This window comes from Spermophilus citellus (genome assembly GCF_964194105.1).
Source record: "Spermophilus citellus genome assembly, chromosome: 11".
Classification (NCBI taxonomy): domain Eukaryota; kingdom Metazoa; phylum Chordata; class Mammalia; order Rodentia; family Sciuridae; genus Spermophilus; species Spermophilus citellus.
In genome coordinates, this window is record NC_138192.1 from 81,885,817 (window position 1) to 81,904,920 (window position 19,104).

Sequence of the window (19,104 nt, forward strand, 5' to 3'; positions counted from 1 at the left end):
CATGTGTAACAAAATGAAATTAAACCTCTCTCACCCTGAACAAAAATCAACTCATAGTGGATTAAAGACTTAGACATTAGAACAGTTATGCTGTGCCTAATAGAAGAAAAAGTAGGCCCAAGTCTTCATTATGTTGTCTTAAGACTTGATTTCCTTAATAAGACTCCTAAGACACAAGAAGTAAAATCAATAACCAATAAATGGTATGGATTCAAGCTAAAAAGTTTCTTTTCAGCAAAAGAAACAATCAATAATGTGAAGAGAGAACCTAGAGAATGGGAGAAAATATTTACCACATGCACCTAAGATACAGCAATAAAGAACTCAAAAAACTTAATACCAGAAAAAACAAATAACCCAATCATCAAAAAGCTAGGAACTGAAAAGATACTTCACAGAAGAAGAAATACAATTGATCAATAAACATATGAAAAAATGTTAATCATCTCTAGCAATTAGAGAAATACAAATCAAAACTACTCTAAGATTTCATCTCACTCCAGTCAGAACGGCAATTATCAAGAATACAAGCAATAAAAAGGGTTCACGATGATGTGGGGGAAAAGACACACTCTTACATCACTAGTGGGACTGCAAATTGGTGCAACCACTATGGAAATCAGTATGGGGATACCTCAGAAAATTTGGAATGGAACCACCATTTTTCCTAGCTATCCCACTCCTCTATTTATACCTAAAGGACTTAAAAATAGCATACTACAGGGACACAGCCACATCGATGTTTATAGCAGCTCAATTCACAATAGCTAAGCTACGGAACCAACTTAGATGCCCTTCAGCAGATGAATGGATGTGGTACATATACTCAACGAAATATTACCCAGCCTTAATGAAGAATGAAATTATGGCATTTGCAGGTAAATGGATGGAATAGAGAATATCATGCTAAGTGAAATAAGCCAACCCCAGAAAAAACCCAAAATCTAAATGTTTTCTCTGATAAGTAGATGCTGATCCATATTGTTTTGGGGGTGGGGGTATAGAAGACTGAAGGAATTTTGGTTTGTGTAGAAAGGAGTGAGTGGGGGGATGTGGCTGTGGGGATGAGAAGGACGATGTAACAAGACAGTTATTATTACCATATATATATATACATGTATGATTATACCACTGGAGTGACTCTGCACTATGGACAGCCAGAGGAATGAGAAGTTGTGTTCCATTTGTGTACAGTGGGTCAAAATGCCTTCTACTGTAAAAATATAATAGGAAAAAAGAATACAACTAATAATAAATACTTGAGAGGATGTGGAGAAAATGGATGCAACTAGAGACCATTATGTTAAGCAAAATAAGTCAAACTCAAAAAGCCAAGCATCATATGTTTCTCTCATGTGTGGAAACTAGAGAGGAAAAAGGAAAAGAAAGGTGAAGAGGGAAGAGATCTCATAAAAATTACAGAGATCAGTAGAGGGGCAGGACCAGAGGTTGGGAGAAGGGAAAAAGTATTGGGGAGTGATATTGGCCAAATAATATTGTTGTATAGAATGCACATACAAACTTGCAACAAGAAAACTCATCATTACGTATAACTATAATGTAGAAAATGTGGAAAGGAAATAAAACAGTATGGAGTTGTAGCAGGCACTGTGCTAAGTACTACTACATTTAAACACATTTAATCCTTACAACTGTGTAAGTTAGGTACAATTATTACCCCTTTTTACAAAAAGGGAATGGAATCCAGATACATTTGCTCAAGATTATATAAGAAATTTGCTCAAGATTATACAAAAAGAAAGCAGAGATCCTGAAATTTAACTGCTGGTCCCTTGTGCCAGGGCTGCCAAGCTGGACACTGCCTAGGAGTGAACCATTCACTTCATGCCATTTTCTTAAGACACTACATCTTTCTGGCTGCCTCAGATAATGTATGAATATCTACAGGGCTTGGGGACATGCAATCATTAAAAAGCATTTAAAATATGAATTAAATGGGGAAATGCTATATCATAATGTTAATCGAAAGAAATCACATTGCAAAACAGCACACACACAGTTGTGTATAAACACACCTACAGTGTGTAGTGCTGCACCCCTGTTTTCCAGCAACTTGGGAGGTTGATGCAGGAGAATCACAAGTTCAAAGCCAGCCTCAGCAACTTAGCAAGATCTTGTCCCAAAATAAAAATAAAAAGGACTGGAATGTGATGTGGCTCAAGGTAGAAAGCCCCTAGGTTCAGGTCCCAATTCTGCAAAAATATGAAAATAAATAATTAAACACACACACAATATAAATATCAATATATTTTTAGAGAGTCACTTGTACTAGCTCTACTGATGATAATTGTGCATTTAAACCAGTCAAACTTGCAGGAGATTCTGCTTTACTTCTTTTTCTCATATTTCTAAATATTTTATAACTTTAAACTTGACTCTCTGAATAAAGTTTTCATGGAACCTAAGCACTGGTATTTTTAAAAAGATCTTTAAATAATATTATTTGACAAAACTTGGGGCCAAGATCACAGATCCAATTTATAAAATCACTCAGCAACAACTGGAAAATATTTTCAATGACTTGGAAAATCGGATTAAGTGATGAATCATGGAAGATGGTTTTAATAATGTGAATGATGCTGTACTAAACCATTGAAGATGATGTTTCTTTATGTCATTTTTAGTTTGACTCTCAGAATTTTGAAGATTATAGTTAATGAAGGACTTTATAACAATATATGTTCATGTACAAAAACAAAGAAGGATATGGACATACATGGACTTTATGGTGGAAAAAAGACCCTCAACACCTCTTAAATTTTATCATGAATACTAATCTTCTTGGATAAATTATTAAAACACAGATTTTGACTCTACAGGTTTGACTGGGGAGTCTCAGAATCTACATTTCTAACACTCAGATACTGCTGCGACTGAGAGGCACACCTTGAATAACAAGGCTAACGTCTCCTTTAAATCTTAAAGATGGAGATTAATAACTTCCATCTTAAAAGAGACTTTAAAGTCACTCCCATTCAAATGGAAATAGTTTCCAAAGTGATTTTCCCTGTCTTCAATCTCACTGTTTCCTATTACTATCATTCATATTGTTTTCAAGGTAACTAAAATGCACATCAGCTACTACCTTGCTTGATGGCATCTCATTGCCCTTCAGGTCACAAACTCAAATTCTCACAAGGGCCAAGAACATAATGCAAATAAGTGGGAGAAGAGATAGGTAATGATGGAATGTGGGGCCTTTGGCCAACGAGAGCACACAAGCCTTCTCTAAAGGAGACGAGTATCCCTGGACTGTAGCCAAGAGTTGTTATGTCTACACGGAAAGGCAGACCTGATAATGCCAGATGTTCCAGTTTTTCAGAAGGAGCGAGAAACTCACATGCCTTTTTTGATAGAAACTCCAACACTTTAAGATTACACTAAATTTTTTAAAACAAAACTAAATAGACTCAGAGAATGACATCTAGATGTCTGTAATTTTCAGTGCTCCCCAGGTAACTCTAATGTGTAGCCACAGTTGAGGAGCACTAATCCAGACTCAACCAAGACACCCACTACAAAGGGCCTGAATTGAACCATGCATTGAAGCTCTGGAAGTCCAGGCTGGTTCCTGATGGCAGTTCTAGGAAATGAGTTATGCCTCCTCAAAGGAGATCCTGTAATGAGGAAGTATTATTTACAGGTTCTCTTTATACTTCCTACAACTAAGTCTGGGCTCCAAAGGTGAATTTAAGTCATGGGGTATTAATTTGACTTAGGATACAGTCTAAGAATATTTAAAGTTCTAAACCAAAGCACAATTTATAATCAACCATATCTGCTTATTTCTTTATCTGTTACAAATGTAAAAGGAAAACTATTTTTATATTCAGTAAAGAAAGTACAGTTTAAAATTATTAAACACAAAGTATGTATTAAAAATATCCCTTAGGGGCTGGGGTTACAGCTCAGCAGGAGAACACTTGCCTCGCATATGCAAGGCCCTGGGTTTGATCCTCAGCGAAAGAAAGAAAGAAAGAAAGAAAGAAAGAGAGAGAGAGAGAGAGAGAGAGAGAGAGAGAGAGAGAGAGAGAGAGAGAGAGAGAAGGAAGGAAGGAAGGAAGGAAGGAAGGAAGGAAGGAAGCTATTGTGTACAACTGCAAAAAAATAAATATTAAAAAAAATCCCTCAGTTCAAGGATTTCAACATATGCTGCCACAGATAAGAGTTGTAAAATTTGTTGGGTATGGTGGTATATGCCTATAATCAAGGCAACTTGGGAGGCTAATATAAAAGGTCAGCTTGTGCAACTTGGTGAGACCCTGATTGAAAATCAAAAATACAAAGGGGATGGGGATGGAGCTCAGTGGCTGAGTAAGTTTCCCTGGGTTCAATCCCAGAGAAAGAAAGGGGTTGGGGTTGGGGCAGAGAGAAGAGAGGGAAGGGGGAGAAAAGAAGGAGGGAGAGAGGGAGGGAGAAGAAAAGAAAAAAGAAAAGAAAGGAAGGAAGGAAGAGAGAGGGAGGGAAGAAAGAAATAAGAGAGAGAGGGAATTAGGGAGGGAAAAAGTGGTTATCTTTCTTGTTTTGAATGTATTTCAGCAAGAAATGATAGTGACATTTTTGGAAGTTTATTTGGAAAGAACTTACTGAATACACTAACAAGCTGTGTAGACCACTCCCTGCTGTTCAATCTCATGGTGGGCAGTAGAAACACCTGCTTTCTCTGTGTATCAGATTACTTATATGAGTTTTACTAATGAATCCCCAGCTTGACGCCCTATTTCTGCTAAATCTTTGAAAGGAACATTCCCCTCCCTCTCCTCATATCCATACCCAAACAGAAATCCAAAATGTAATATACTGTTTCCTATATAACAACGTAGAAAATGGGCTTCCTTCTTCAATAAGGAATACAAGTATTGAAAAAGCACAGATGAAAACTATTTGAAATTTCACCCTATAGGTTAGAAGAGATACAACATTTGGGGGGAGGGGCACCACTAAAAGGCAAGGGCTTTCGCAAATATTTTCCACTTGAATTTTCAAGTTTCCTCCTTTTGGATAAGGAAAATGAGGCTCTGGGAGGTCAAGTTATAAGTGACACAGCAGGAATTTTTACCAGTTTTTATTTTTTTTTAATTTAGATGCAACTCATTATAGCATTACAGTCAACTTCTAGGTGTTGCTTTACTCCCTGAACATATTCTGCTTTGGAGTATGGGGAGGACAAAGAATTATAGCTCTCCTTTCTCTCGTGTGTGTGTGTGTGTGTGTGTGTGTGTGTGTTAAGAAAACATGAGGTTTATAAAAGTGGCTAAGGAAAATGTCTAAGCAACAAAGGTTTCTAGGTTCCTCCAGCACTCCTAAGGTTGTAAATAGAAGTAGCTTTATCAACTTACCTGTGCAATCACACAGGGGCCTGAGTTTAGAAGGACCCCAGGCTTGGCTTAGTTCTCTGCTGCTGCTATCCTGAAATTCTCAATAATTTTTTTTAAAGCCTGTAAATCTTCATTTTGCACTGAGCTTTCAAACTAGATGCTGTCTTTCTTGTAAAGGCCAACAAAGTGAGAGGTTTAGAGGTCATTTGGTGGGGAGCCAAAGAATGGTTGAACCTCAGTGTCTGGGGCATGTGGCTGAGTTAAGTAGAATCATGGTGGATGCCACAGACTGGAGATATGCTGGGGTACGTTTTTAGGTAATGTTTTCTCTTCCTAACTGCCTGTTGGGAATCTCAATATGGGTTGCCATTTTCCCAAATCAGCCCTACTACTTCATATCAGCTCTGGAAAAGTGTTTTTACACTGATGTTGCTTTTAAATATAGCAAGCATAACTGATGTTGCAATATAATCTGATCTCCTTGATGGGGTTTGAAAGATAAAGGGAGTTTTGAGGTCTTCTAGTCCCACTTCTCACTGCCTCAGGAATCTTGCTAGCCCCCAACCTGTAGAAATTTACTAGGAATGACCATGGATTCTTACTATTGCTTCCAATTGAATGGCTGTGGATACATCTATTGCCTCTGAGATGATTCTCTTTATTCTCTCTCATCTGTGTTCATCATTACTAGGACCTTTCACTGTTTTCATGGACAAACTATTCTGATGCTGATTGCCTAATTCTGCCTTATTCTGGAAAGAACTCTCCTAACCAACCATTCATATTCCATCCACCTGCTCAAACCCTAGAATGGAGTGCCACTCCATTTTTTGCACTTCCATTGATGGGGCTCTGTCAATGCATGTGATTCAGAGACCCCTGCTGCCTTGGACAACCAGTTGTGTTGCCATTGAACAATCTAGTGTCCCAAATTGCTGGAAAATTCTTTAAAAAGTTTTTCTATCAAAAAATTATGTTTGTTTCTTTCTCCCTCCCCCTCCCCTCCCCCTCCTCCTCCCTCGTCCTCTCCATGGTACTAGAGATGTAACGCAGGAGCCCTCTACCACTGAGCCACATATCCAACCCTTTTAACTTTTTGAGAGAGGATGTCACTAAATAGTTCAGGCTGGCCTTGAATTTGTAATCCTTCTGCCTCAGTCTCCTAAGTAGCTGAGATTACAGGCATGTTCCACAATACCTGTCTTGAGTATTTATCTCTATTTGTTTGATCCACTCTGCATAGCTGTTCAATGAGTCAGGAGACTGAGGCAGGAGAATTACAAGTTCAAGCCCAGCCTCAGCAAGTGTGAGGCTAACCTGGGCAACTTAGAGAGACTCTGCCTCAAAATAAAAAAATAAAAGGGGCTAGGGATGTAACTCAGTGCTTCTCTGAGTTCAATCGCCTGTACCACAAAATGAATGAATGAATGCATGTATGCATGGATGAATGAATAACTGTTTGAGATTTTTGCAGTCTCTAAAGATGGCATTTAGACTGGGGGTTCCATAGGCCAACCTGTAATTTGGAAAGAATTTCACATCAAAAAGAATGCTTAATAGGAAGAAAGAAAACAAGAACTCCTAGTCAAAAACACTAGTATTTATTTTGAGAAAATATATTTAGGCTCAGTGATGTAATGGAGAGATTTCTCTGCCTCAATTTCCAGACATAGTTTGCCTTGAAAATCTCTTGCCTGGGGCAATAATCAGCTTCTGCATGAGATCCTGAATAGCTCAAACCCTAAAGGAAGCAGATAGACTAGTCGGGAATATCATGGAAGTTATCAGGAATTAGTTCCTTTTTATAATATTTCCTTGGATATTCTTATAGCTTAACTTTTTTGTATAATAAAATGAGTAATCCTCCTATTTGAATTTCATCAATATGATGGAGCAAAAGACCATGACTCTAATGTATCTCTAGGGTTATATATGGAAAGACTGAAAGGAAATGTGCAAAAATATTAATAATGATTATCTTTCAGTTGAAGGATTAACTTTTATTTTCCTTTGAGTTTTGAATTTTTCCACAGTTCACTTGGCATAATAAAATGTGTATTACTAAAAATTTATTTCTACTCAACAGTAAGAAAACAAAACACCTCATTAAAATAAGGAGCCAAAGATGTTATCAGATATATCAACAAAGAAGATATAGAGGCAAATAGATGTAAAAGATACTCTGCTTCCTATGTCATCAGGAGAAATACAAATTAAAACAACATTGAGCTACCACTGCACATCTATTTGAACAGCCAAAATTCAGAACACCTACAGTACCAAATGTTAGCAAGGATAGGGAACAATAGTAAGTCTTATTCACTTTTGGCAGAAATGCAAAATGGCACAGCCATGTTTGTAATTTAAGGATAATGATGGAAAGGATATCTGTATGCTTTTCTATTTAGGCATATCAGAGGTTCAAATATGAACTGCAAACTGTGATAGAAATTGTGTCCTACTAAAACCAAAGTCAAACATTAACAAATATTCTACTTCACCTCATGGCTGTTAAAAAACCATAATAACTCCATGTTTATAGTGACCAAAACTCACAGTAAGTCTAAATTATGTGGTTATACTGGTTTTGCTCACTTGTTTTAAAGGAAGTAGCTATCATACGCAATTCAATCCATCCCTTGTGCTTAGCATTTGAACATTTTGACAGAATTTTCTCTGATAAAATTTGAGTTTGATACACACAGAATAAATTATTGTACAACCTCAATAAAAATTAACTTTATAAGTAGAGTTTTTAAATGCTGAAAAAATGTAAAGAACTTAAAAAATGAGCATCACTGTTGGATCAACAGACTCCTGTAATAGTACCTTTTATCGATCAGTTAGATATTCAAACCAAACAGTTTGAACACCCACAATTTACTACAGTACTCAAATAAAAGAAAGAAACTAACACAAAACAAGACAAAAATATGTCATGATCCCTATGAGAAGATTTAAGTCTAAATAAATGCAATCTACCTGTCCCCTCCCCATCAATTCCCATCCTAGACATGTGAATGGTTGGTTTGTTTTCACTATTTTCAACCACTGTTCAGTAGCATTGGTGCCTTGTTTTCCAGAACTTCGTGACGGTTTTACCTACAGCTGCTAACCACCCACTATATTAATAATTCAGAGTTCTTTAAATTTTGATGCTGTATACAGTATTCACAGTTCTCACTCAGTCTATTATGTCGGAATTTGTTTTCTTACAGATCAATATGGAGCACCTATAAAGAATTGTGGAAAGTATTTACAGACCCAACTTGTACAAATGAGTTGATTTCTAAATAACAAAATTCAATGGAAAGAGGAACAACTATAGTCCAGCTTCCCTGTTCATCATGCTTCCAGCCCTCCCTGGGTCTATTTTTGCACATTCCAGATATCAACAAGAAATTACCTGGCCAGCAGCCCATACTTCTTATAAAATTGAGAAATTTTGAGTCAAGGAACTAGGGAAATGTAAAGGGGAACACTTATCAAACTATGCCTTGAAAGTGATAGTGAGTTGAGATCTCAGGATAGACAAAATTATTTAGAAAACTACCAAAGTGTAAAGACCTTGAGCCGTGGACTAGACAAAATCTACAATTAAATTCCAACACTGTCATTGAGAAGACACTGTAATGGTCAAGTTATTTTGCATCTCCAAGCCTCTGTTTTATTTCTTTGGTTTGATCCATAATACGAGAAAAATAATACATACTTTTTAGGGTTTTTGTGATAATTTAAAGAAAGCATCTAATATACTTTCTTAGCATACCATCTGGTATGTAGTTCACTATTAAGAATATAGAGATTATAGAAGATGTTGGTTTTCTTGCTGTTCTAGAAGCCCTCCTCCAAATCACTCATACAAACATATTCAAGAGAACCCCATGCATTTTCAATTATTTTTAGTGTCTCTTACCTTTGCTTTTATTGTTAGTTCCTCGTGCTTACAAGTTAGCTCCTCATTGTCTGAAAGTGATGAACCTAGACTTTGTTCCTGCAAATCTCTTATGGTTTTTTGAAACCAGCAAGTAACCTAGGAAAGAAGCAACAAAGAAAGAACAAAATTCAAATGATGCAAATAAGTCAGTATAAACTCAGGAATAATTCCTCAACCTTTTAAAGCTTAAGCCACTTTAATTACTCCTTCTATATAGTAATCCCATGTATTAAATGAATATAAGGTTTTATTTCTCTTCATTTCAACTTCTACATTCCTAAGAGAAAAAAAAATCATTTCAGAAAAGCACAAAAATTACTTATCAGCTCAGTAAATTACATGGCATAAAGAAAATCTCAAAAAGAATGAAAATGAGTTCTTGTGTATCCAATAAATCATGCACTCTTTTCAAATGCTTTCTTTCATTGATATAAATATGAATCTGAATGTAGTTACATAGACCTAGATGGGGATATTAAACAACATATAAAATTATATTTTCTACTATAAAAAAGACAATGCAAAACTACTTAGATTGCTCTCGTTGCTAGAAATCTGTATGCAGAAATTAAACAGAAAAGTTATTAAAATTCCATTGACATTTTAAGTGGCTAAGGGCATGATTCATTCATATAGATTCGATTTACACTACATGCCATACACCATGTTAAAACAACAAATATCAAAGAACTTGAAAGAAGCCATAAATTCACTGTCCCTTTCTCTCTCTCTCTCAATGCTGGGAATTGAACTCATCAAACATGCTAATAAATTACTCTACCACTAAGCTTCATCCTTAATCCTGATACCATACATTTTTCAAATAATGCTATAGTTTGACCTGGGACTTATGACTTGGGACCCCTTAATGCAGGTTCCTTATCCCAATTAAATAAAAGAGTTGAATTTATACTCTCAAATCCTTATATCCTTATGATCACATCATGGAGATATATATATATATATATATATATATATATATATATATATATATATAATAGTTGGACACATAGCTTTATTTTACTTATTTATTTATTTTTAATTTTTTAATATTTATTTTTCAGTTTTTGGTGGACACAACATCTTTATTTTATGTGATGCTGAGGATCAAACCCAGCGCCCCGCACATGCCAGGCGAATGCGTTACCACTTGAGCCACATCCCCAGCCCATATTTATTTATTTTTATGTGGTGCTGAGGATTGAACCCAAGGCTTCACATGTGCTAGGCAAGCGATCTACCACTGAGCCACAACCCCAGCCCGGCTTGATAGAAAACTACAAGCAAAACAGTTGGCTAGTTGATTTGGGGACATAATCTCTATTTTTCTCAACAAGTTTATAATAAGCATGATATAATAATTGTAAAGACAAGATTATCCAGGGCCACATAGTTAGTGTCAGAGCAGTATTTGCCTCCAAGTCTATAGGATTTCAAAACACATGTTCTTTCTGCTATTCCCAGATACATGCCTGGGTAACTTGAAGTCTTACAAAACCTTATCATCAAGGAGAACAACTTCAAACCCAAGAAATAGATACTCGCTGCCCATTCAAAATGGTAGACATATCCCAAACCTGATACTAATTTTCTAGGTTATCTTGCCATAGGATTTCTTCCAAATTCTGAAACAAAAAGAAGTGTGTGAAGCAAGAGTCTAGGATAAAGTTAGATTAAGTCTAAAATTCCACACAATAAGTGTACCACATACCTACATGCATACACCAGAATTCAAACTTAAAGGCTCATATACAATGGGATACCCCAGGATCATTATTAGGATTGATATTGCAGAGCTGATTATGAGAGCAAAAGTACCAACATGGAGTAGGCTGTATGGAGCAAGAGGATTTTTTCAGCTTTCTTTCTTTTTTTTTTTTTTAAAGAAAGAGTGGGAGAGAGTGGGAGAGAGAGAGAGAGAGAGAGAGAGAGAGAGAGAGAGAGAGAGAGAGAGAATTTTTTAGTATTTATTTTTTAGTTCTTGGCGGACACAACATCTTTGTTTGTATGTGGCCGCACGCATGTCAGGTGAGCGCACTACCGCTTGAGCCACATCCTCAGCCCATCAGCTTTCTGATAATTGGAAATCTCTGTTAACCTAAACTCTAGTCCAATCTCAATGCAAAAAAAAGCAGTTTTCATGTAAAATATGCTTCATTTTCTTCAGATTATTTGGTAATATATATATTATCTCATAGTTTCTACTTTTAAAATATTGTGTTTATGTATTTACAATTACTTGAAGTCAGTCTGTTTCTCTCATGTCCCAGTTATAACTGGATATGTACATGTACATATAGAACCCACAGAGAATTTTATCAAGAGCAATAAAATCTAGTCATTGACTTGTTTAATTTTTATAAAACAAAGTAATTTCTCATGAACTTAGTCCATATATAGACAACACAAGGAATGACTTAAGAGCATCCTTAAAATGAAATGAATCATGAAGTTAGCTGAATTTCAGAGATAATTTATTTTATTAAGCACTGGGAGTGACTTTAATTTTATTATTTTTATTTGTTTGTCTTTTGGTACCAAGGATTAAAACCAGAGGTTCTCAACCACTGAGCTACATCCCCAACTTTTTTTTTTTTTTTTTGAGATAGAATCTCAGTAAGTTACTTAGGGTCCCGCTAAGTTGCTGAGGCTGGCTTTGAACTTATAATCTTCCTGCCTCAGCCTCCCAAACTGTTGGGATCATAGACGTGCACCACCATTGTGCCTAGCTAAGTTTCATTTATTCTTAGCTAAAGTGTTGGGAGGGAGGTGCCTAGAAATCTCAAGAATGCTTTATTAGAGACGGTTAATATAGAAGCTGAGTAAATGAAACATGGGTACCAACAGGTGTCCACTAATCTCCCCAAACAGGTGAGAAACCTGAACCTTCAGATGGTCCTATTAAATTTTATGAGTCAAAAACTCGTTATTTAACACATGCTAGTAGTGATGAAAGCCAGTTATTTTCATTTATAAATGGTGTTAAGTGACCTCACCCTCTAGATTGGGCCAATACTATTTTAACCCCCAAAGGATACTATTCTTATGAGGCAATATTATTCCCTAAAAGAGAATGTAAGTAAAAAACCTGGTGATATGCAGTATTTCCTGTGCAAATACCTGCCTGTTAAAGCATACTGACTCTCTAGAGCTACACATTTTTTTTATTTTTTAGTTATACACAATACTTTTATTTTGTTTATTTATTTTTATGTGGTGTTGAGGATCGAACCCAGGGTCTTGCATGTGCTAGACAAGTGCTCTACCACTGAGCCACAACCCCAGCCCAAGAGCTACACATTTTTATTGCCACAACACCCTAGAAAGAAACAAAACAAAAACAGGTTGGCATAAAACTCCAAAGTAAGTAGATTGTGAGGGTGTTACATCTCATCCTGAGGTGCTCACACACACACACAGAGGCAGCTTCATAGTTCAGATTTATCATATATGCTATGGGATGTATGCAAAACAGGCTCTCAGAGTCCTTCTCAGACTAAAATAAGACACCCTAAATAGCCAAGAGCATGTCAACCACAATACTCTGATAGCTACTATAGACAGCTGCACAGATATTCCAAGTGCACTTTAGATCAGCTGCTGTCCCAAAGCCTGAGTGGTAAGTACAGCAAATGATGCATCTGGACATGTTTGTAGAACAAGATTCCTGCAAAGGGATGAAAATATGACCCATGGGTTGACAGAATGTGAAAATGAAGGAAAAACAAAAAACATTCAAAGTGTACACTGAGGTGAGTTCTGGGCATTGCTAGACTAAAAGAGGAAGTGAAAACACTTTTCCTCTGTTTACTCAGTTCCTATCTCTCAGCCTGACTTAAGCAATGTGCTTCTGATCATCTTATCAGTTTGAGGGAGCTTCTAGGTACTTGAAGGAGATAGAATTAAGTCTGGGAAGAAGTGCGACAGATATTTTTGGGGGGAGAGGGTATGTGGCATCTATCAGAGGGTGACGAAAGAGAGATAAAGGGAAGTCAGCAAAAATACAAAGGAGAATCAGGGATGTTCAATAAAACCAAGAGGCTACCTTGAAAACTGAAGAAGCCAGAAAAATTCTGCCAAAGAGCATAGACTTATACTGCCCAAGTTATAAGGTTCTAACTCACAAGTACTTTGGAATGTGACTACTCCAATCAGAAATTTGCTCTAAGTATAAAATACACATCAAATCTCATAGACTTCTCATAAAAAAATAATGAGAGTATCTCATCAAGAATATTAGCATCTTCATAAGCCAAACTCTGAAGGCCAAGGGTCCTATGTTTTTTCTCACAGGCAGAAGCTAAATAGAAAAAAGGAAAAGAAAGGTGGGGGTAGATCTCATGAAAGTCAAAGGGAGATCAGTAGAGGAAGGGGACCAGGGGTGGGATATGGGAAGGGAAGAGAGAAGTGCTGGGGGAATGATATGGGCCAAATTATATTGCTGTCTTGTGTGCATGTATAAATATATAACAACAGAGCCCATCATTATGTACAACTATAACACATCAATAAAAAATGTCGGGGGAAAAAAAGAATGCTCGTATTGCCGGGCAAGGTGGTACATGCTGTGATCCCAGCAGTTTGCTAAGGCAGGAGGATTGAAGTTTGTTGCCAGCCTGGGCAACTTAACTAGATCCTATATCAAAATAAAAAAAATAAAAAGGGCTTGGGATATTGCTCAGTGATAGAGAACCCTGGGGTTGAATCCCCACTACAACACACACACACACACACACACACACACACACACACACGAATATTAGTATTAATTACCTGTCAAAATAATATTTTGAACATTTTGGGTTTAAATATGTATGATTACTTTTTACTTTTTGAATATTTCTCTTTACTTTTTTTAAATGGCTACTGCAATATTTAAAATCACAGATTTTTATTGGATGGTTCTGTAATTCAAGGATGTTCCAAAAAATCATTATTTCTTAAATGTAAATGTAAGGACTGAGTTTTAATTAACAGCAAATTAAAATGCAGAGCCAGGAGAATAGGGGAATGAGATATCAGTTGGGTGCATTTATGGATCACTGATGGGAGCTGGTGAGAAAGAAGAACTAATAACCCATTCAAAGCAGCTGATTGGCTGAGTTCACTGGCTGAATACAGGAGAACAGCTGAAGACAGCTTTAGGGAAAGTACAGGGAACAAATGGGTTCCTCCTCACATCTTTTTCTATATTTGATTAGATGAAGCATGCATTTATGGCAGGGAGACAGAACTGAAGATTCATGAGAGTTAATACAGGAGTGTATCAGACTGAGTAGGAAGGATGGAAGGGAATGGTATTGAAGAAGCTATCTGTGGGCAAGGAAGGACAAGTCTTTGTTGAACTTTCTACCCCATACCTGGAACCCCTGCTGGAAGATAAGAATAAAGAAAGTAAGAGAAGAGTAGACCTTCACAGAGAGGTATAGGGTACTACCTGGGTAGCTTACACCAATATCTCATCTAATCTTTATACCCTTTCTATATGGAGTTAATGGCTTTTTCAATAAATGAGTCAATTCAAATACAGACAGATTAAGTAACTTGCCTAAGTCCTACAGTTGGGGACAGGAATGCCATGGCTGAAGTTCATGCTACCTGATCCAGTAATTATTTTTCCTTTTCATCATATTTATCTATACAAATAAAGAATTCTGGAAAAGAGAAGTGGTTCTTATTAGTCTATAGTGATGACCAGTCTTAAAATCAAAACCACAATGCAGGGCTGGGGATGTGGCTCAAGCGGTAGCGCGCTCACCTGGCATGCGTGCGGCCCGGGTTCGATCCTCAGCACCACATACAAACAAAGATGTTGTGTCTGCCAATAACTAAAAATAAATATTAAAAATTCTCTCTCTCTCTCTCTCTCTCTCTCCTCTCTCTCTCCTCTCTCTCTCTAAAAAAAAAAAAAAAAAACCACAATGCAAGGCTGTACTTATCAAATCTAATTCTAACATAGAAAATGGCCCTGTGTGCAGTTGTGGGGTCTCAGTGGAAATAGTGCATTGGAGACAGTAAGGGAAGTATGCACCAGACCCATCAGGAATGCCCGAGAGGAAGAGGCCAGCCATGGGCAGAGGTGACAGCAAGCACAGACCAAGAGAACCAGTTCCCAAATGACACATGCCAAAGACAGGACTGAAACATCAGAACACATGCAATACAAAATGCTCTCAGGTGTTCAAGGATAAACAACTCAGGTGGAAAGCATGTGAACTGGTGCCACAGCCTGAAGTCATGCATCAGACTGCCATGAACCAATAGTTTCTTTTTCTGCAATTTGTTCTACAATCTGAGATTGGATCTTATTTTTTTTAATCTTTATTTAAGACTATATGGAAGGAGGCGAGCCAGCAACAAGCAATTCAAACCACCTTAATAAAAATGCTTAAGGGAAGATGATAATCTCTTCAAATTATTTTCATTTTCTTTTCCAAGAGAACAGTTCTTGCCAAATAACCAGCTATTATTAGAGACCAAAAAAATGATAAAGAGATGGACAGGGAGGAATCAGTTATTTATCTTCTTTAACCTAAGACATTTTGACAGTCTAGCTCTCTCTCTCAGCTACCAAAAATATACTCATATATTCCAAAATATTTTCAGCTATAGTTGATGGCCACAGGTGACAGTTCCAATGACTACTTTGATTTTGAAGGCATGTTAGTATTATAGCAGCAATTTTAGCTCCCAAAAGGTTTTAGGTTTTCTTCTTTTCCTTTTTTTTTTTCCCCAATGGTGGGGAAACTAGAAACCAGTTGTCTGTATTTTGTGTTAGGCAATCCAGTCAAATGTGCTCTGTACTTAACTGGGCAAAACCAGAATCAAATATTCATTGGCTTCATTTAGGTGACTATGACATTACAAGAGGTAGTAGAGACATGTTCTGATGTTGTACTTGAGGACTTGGGAGTAGGTAAAAAAAGAACAATTATTGCTGTTAAAGTGAACTGTTTGGCCTAGAACGGCCTCCATACTCTTTAAGTGTGGCTTTTACTAAAGCTTTCTTCATACATGAAGGATTGCAACCTAACATGATACTATGACCTACTCTGGTAACAAGAGGCGGAGTCTCAGTCAGTCACAAGAGTACAACTGTTTAAACCATGTTCAAATAAGACAGGTGTGAGCTGTAACCAGTCCTCTCTCTCTGTGCCTAACTTCCAATCTCTGGATGTCATTTCCTTTTTTCTGGCTATGACTATAACCCACCCCATGTGATGTAGTAGAGCATTCCAAAGCATTTTTGGTCCACACTACTGCCTGATTCTGGAATCACAAATAAAGTCAACTAAGAGCTGAAAACCTGGATATTTTATAACTTTGTCTCTTAACACTACTAAACATGTAGATTGAGTTTCTTTTACTAAATGCATTTTGGGATCCATCTAACTATAGGTCTATTGTTATTTGGGCTTAGTCTCAGAGATTCAAAGAGGACAATGTTCACAGTTTTCTGCTGTAGAATTTGGGAGCTCTCCTTAAGTCATTGAAGTCAGCTGGAAGGCATTTGTGTCTTCCCAAATTATTCAATCCCAGGATAAATGCTGGTTGAGAGTGGTACATGTCTGTAGTCCCAGCTACTCAGGAAACTGAGGCAAGAGTATCAAAAGTTGGAGTTCATCCTGGGAAGTTTAGTGAGACACTGTCTTGAAAAAATAATTAAAAGGTCTGGGGATATAGCTCAGTGACAGAGTACTTGCCTAGCATGCACAAGACTCTGGGTTCACTCCCCTGCAACATAAACATACACACACATGCATGTGCACACACACATACACACACACAATAATGACTCTGTTGATTGATAAGGAGGAGAGCTAAAATATATTATCATGAGGCAAATTTTGTTATTTTATAAATAACTTCACAGATCACCTTTGTACCTGTCTAGAATTATAATATTATCATATATATAATCTCACTTTTATTGACAAATAATTTCTCTGTGTCTTTATTTCTCAAGAAAGATAAAGACTTCCCTTACCAACCTTGCCCTCACATCTTATTTTTGTTTAGCTGGGCTCTTCAATTTCAGCTCCTTAGTGGTAGAAAGCTATTTAGTCCAATCAATAAAATTAGTACAGCAAAAGTCTCTGGACCCATATTTTATTTTTAAAATTACCTCCAACTCATTGAGAGAAATTCCCCCAGCTATAGAAGTCTTCTTTCTAGAAAGGAAACAGAGCCCTGCCCAGTGTCTTAGCAATGTGTGCTCCTGCCAAAAATAACCAAGGTCTGGTTTTCCCAATATAACTTTCCACCCTTATCGATCTGGAGATCCAGAACCAACTACATTCACTATGTAAGAAAAAAGAGACAGACCGACATTAGGAGTAGGACTGAGGTTTGACATTTTCCAAGGTCATGCAGCTTCATAGATTTCAGTTTGAAGCTTTGACCTAAACCCTTGGTTGTTAAAAGAAATGAGAGATAATATAATGCAGAAAACAAATCACCGCTAAATTTTAAAACGATGTTGTAATCATTTTAAAGTACAATGGTTATTATGTTTAATTATAAGTCTCCCTTTAAAATGTATTAAAATTAATTGAGCCTTTAGGTTTGTCTTTGGGGACCCTGAAAGTGAGGGAAAGGAGAGAATGAGTCCCCCTCCCAGATTGGGATGGTGGCAGTGCTGTCACAAAAAGGAAAGTCAACTCCAACACCAGGACAAGGAAGAAAAAGAGTTCAGGGAGGAGGAAGGAGATGGATACACAGGCAGCATGGGACTCAGCAGACAGCTCAGGCAGCACTAGCAAATTTTGTCCCACAACAGGTATGAGGGGTAGGGGCAAAGCACAGCCTTTCAAAGAGAACATAGGCATCACTTTGGAGAATGAATTCAGTCATAGTAAATACCCCACATTCATCCTACCAACTGATTTTGGGAATTAAATAATCAAAATGTTAAAGCATCAGTTCAAATGAACATCCACAATGTATGTTTTCCAAGACCCAAGTGGATTTTTGAAACCAAGGGCAATACTAAATTCTATGTATGCTATTTTTCCTATATATATACTTACGATAGAGTTTAATTTATAAATCAGACATACTAAAGTATTAACTATGATAGATAACTAATAATAAAATAAAACTGGGACTGAGATATAGCTCAGTGGTGCCTAGCCCTGGGTTAGATCCCCAGAATGTCAAGGAAAAAAATAGAACTATTATAATAACCTGCTGTCATAAAAGTTATTTAAAATTTATGAATTTTTCATTTCTGGAATTATCCATTTAATATTTTTGAGCCATGGTTGACTGTGGGTAACAGTAGAAAATGAAACCTCAAATAAGGGAGGACAACTGTATATAGAAGTAACAAACTAAATTTAATGAAACTGTAGTTAAGTATAATAAATATAAATGAGCTAATGAAATACCTAAAGGGTGGACGAAGTTGGTGGATAGCTGAAAAGTTGATTTTTAACTATCTGGGAGAAAAAGCAAAACTTTTGAATAAACTAGGCTGGATATCAAGTCATAAAATGGCATTTATTCCCCTGCACATCAGAACATTTTAGAATTCTAGGATCACATAGTGGTTTAGAGAATGGGTGTGGGATCCAGCTGATATGCAGAATTTTGTGCCAGTGATATCTAAGCTCAGAAAGTGCCATATACCGCTATAGTGAACACCTGAATGTTTACCGAGCAGTTAACATATACCAGATTGTGCTCTAACATTTGTACATATATGACCCTATTTATTTTGTACAAAATCTATAGGCAGATGCTACTATTGTCCTTATTTTACCAAAAAGAAAACCAAGGCACAGAGGCCGATAAATGGTCCAAATCCATCTAAGCTAGTAAAGGTGA

General features: G+C 36.8%; 1 protein-coding gene across 5 annotated transcripts in view; it reads right to left on the minus strand.

Moving 5' to 3' along the window:
• CCDC141 (coiled-coil domain containing 141) overlaps positions 1-19,104 on the minus strand; it is a 183,910-nt gene that overhangs the window by 100,789 nt on the left and 64,017 nt on the right. For all 5 annotated transcript variants that reach the window (XM_081261638.1, XM_081261640.1, XM_081261639.1 and 2 more), the window contains one exon: positions 9,256-9,372. In XM_081261638.1, coding sequence (XP_081117764.1) covers positions 9,256-9,372 — 117 coding nt within the window. The remainder of the gene's footprint in view (positions 1-9,255; positions 9,373-19,104) is intronic.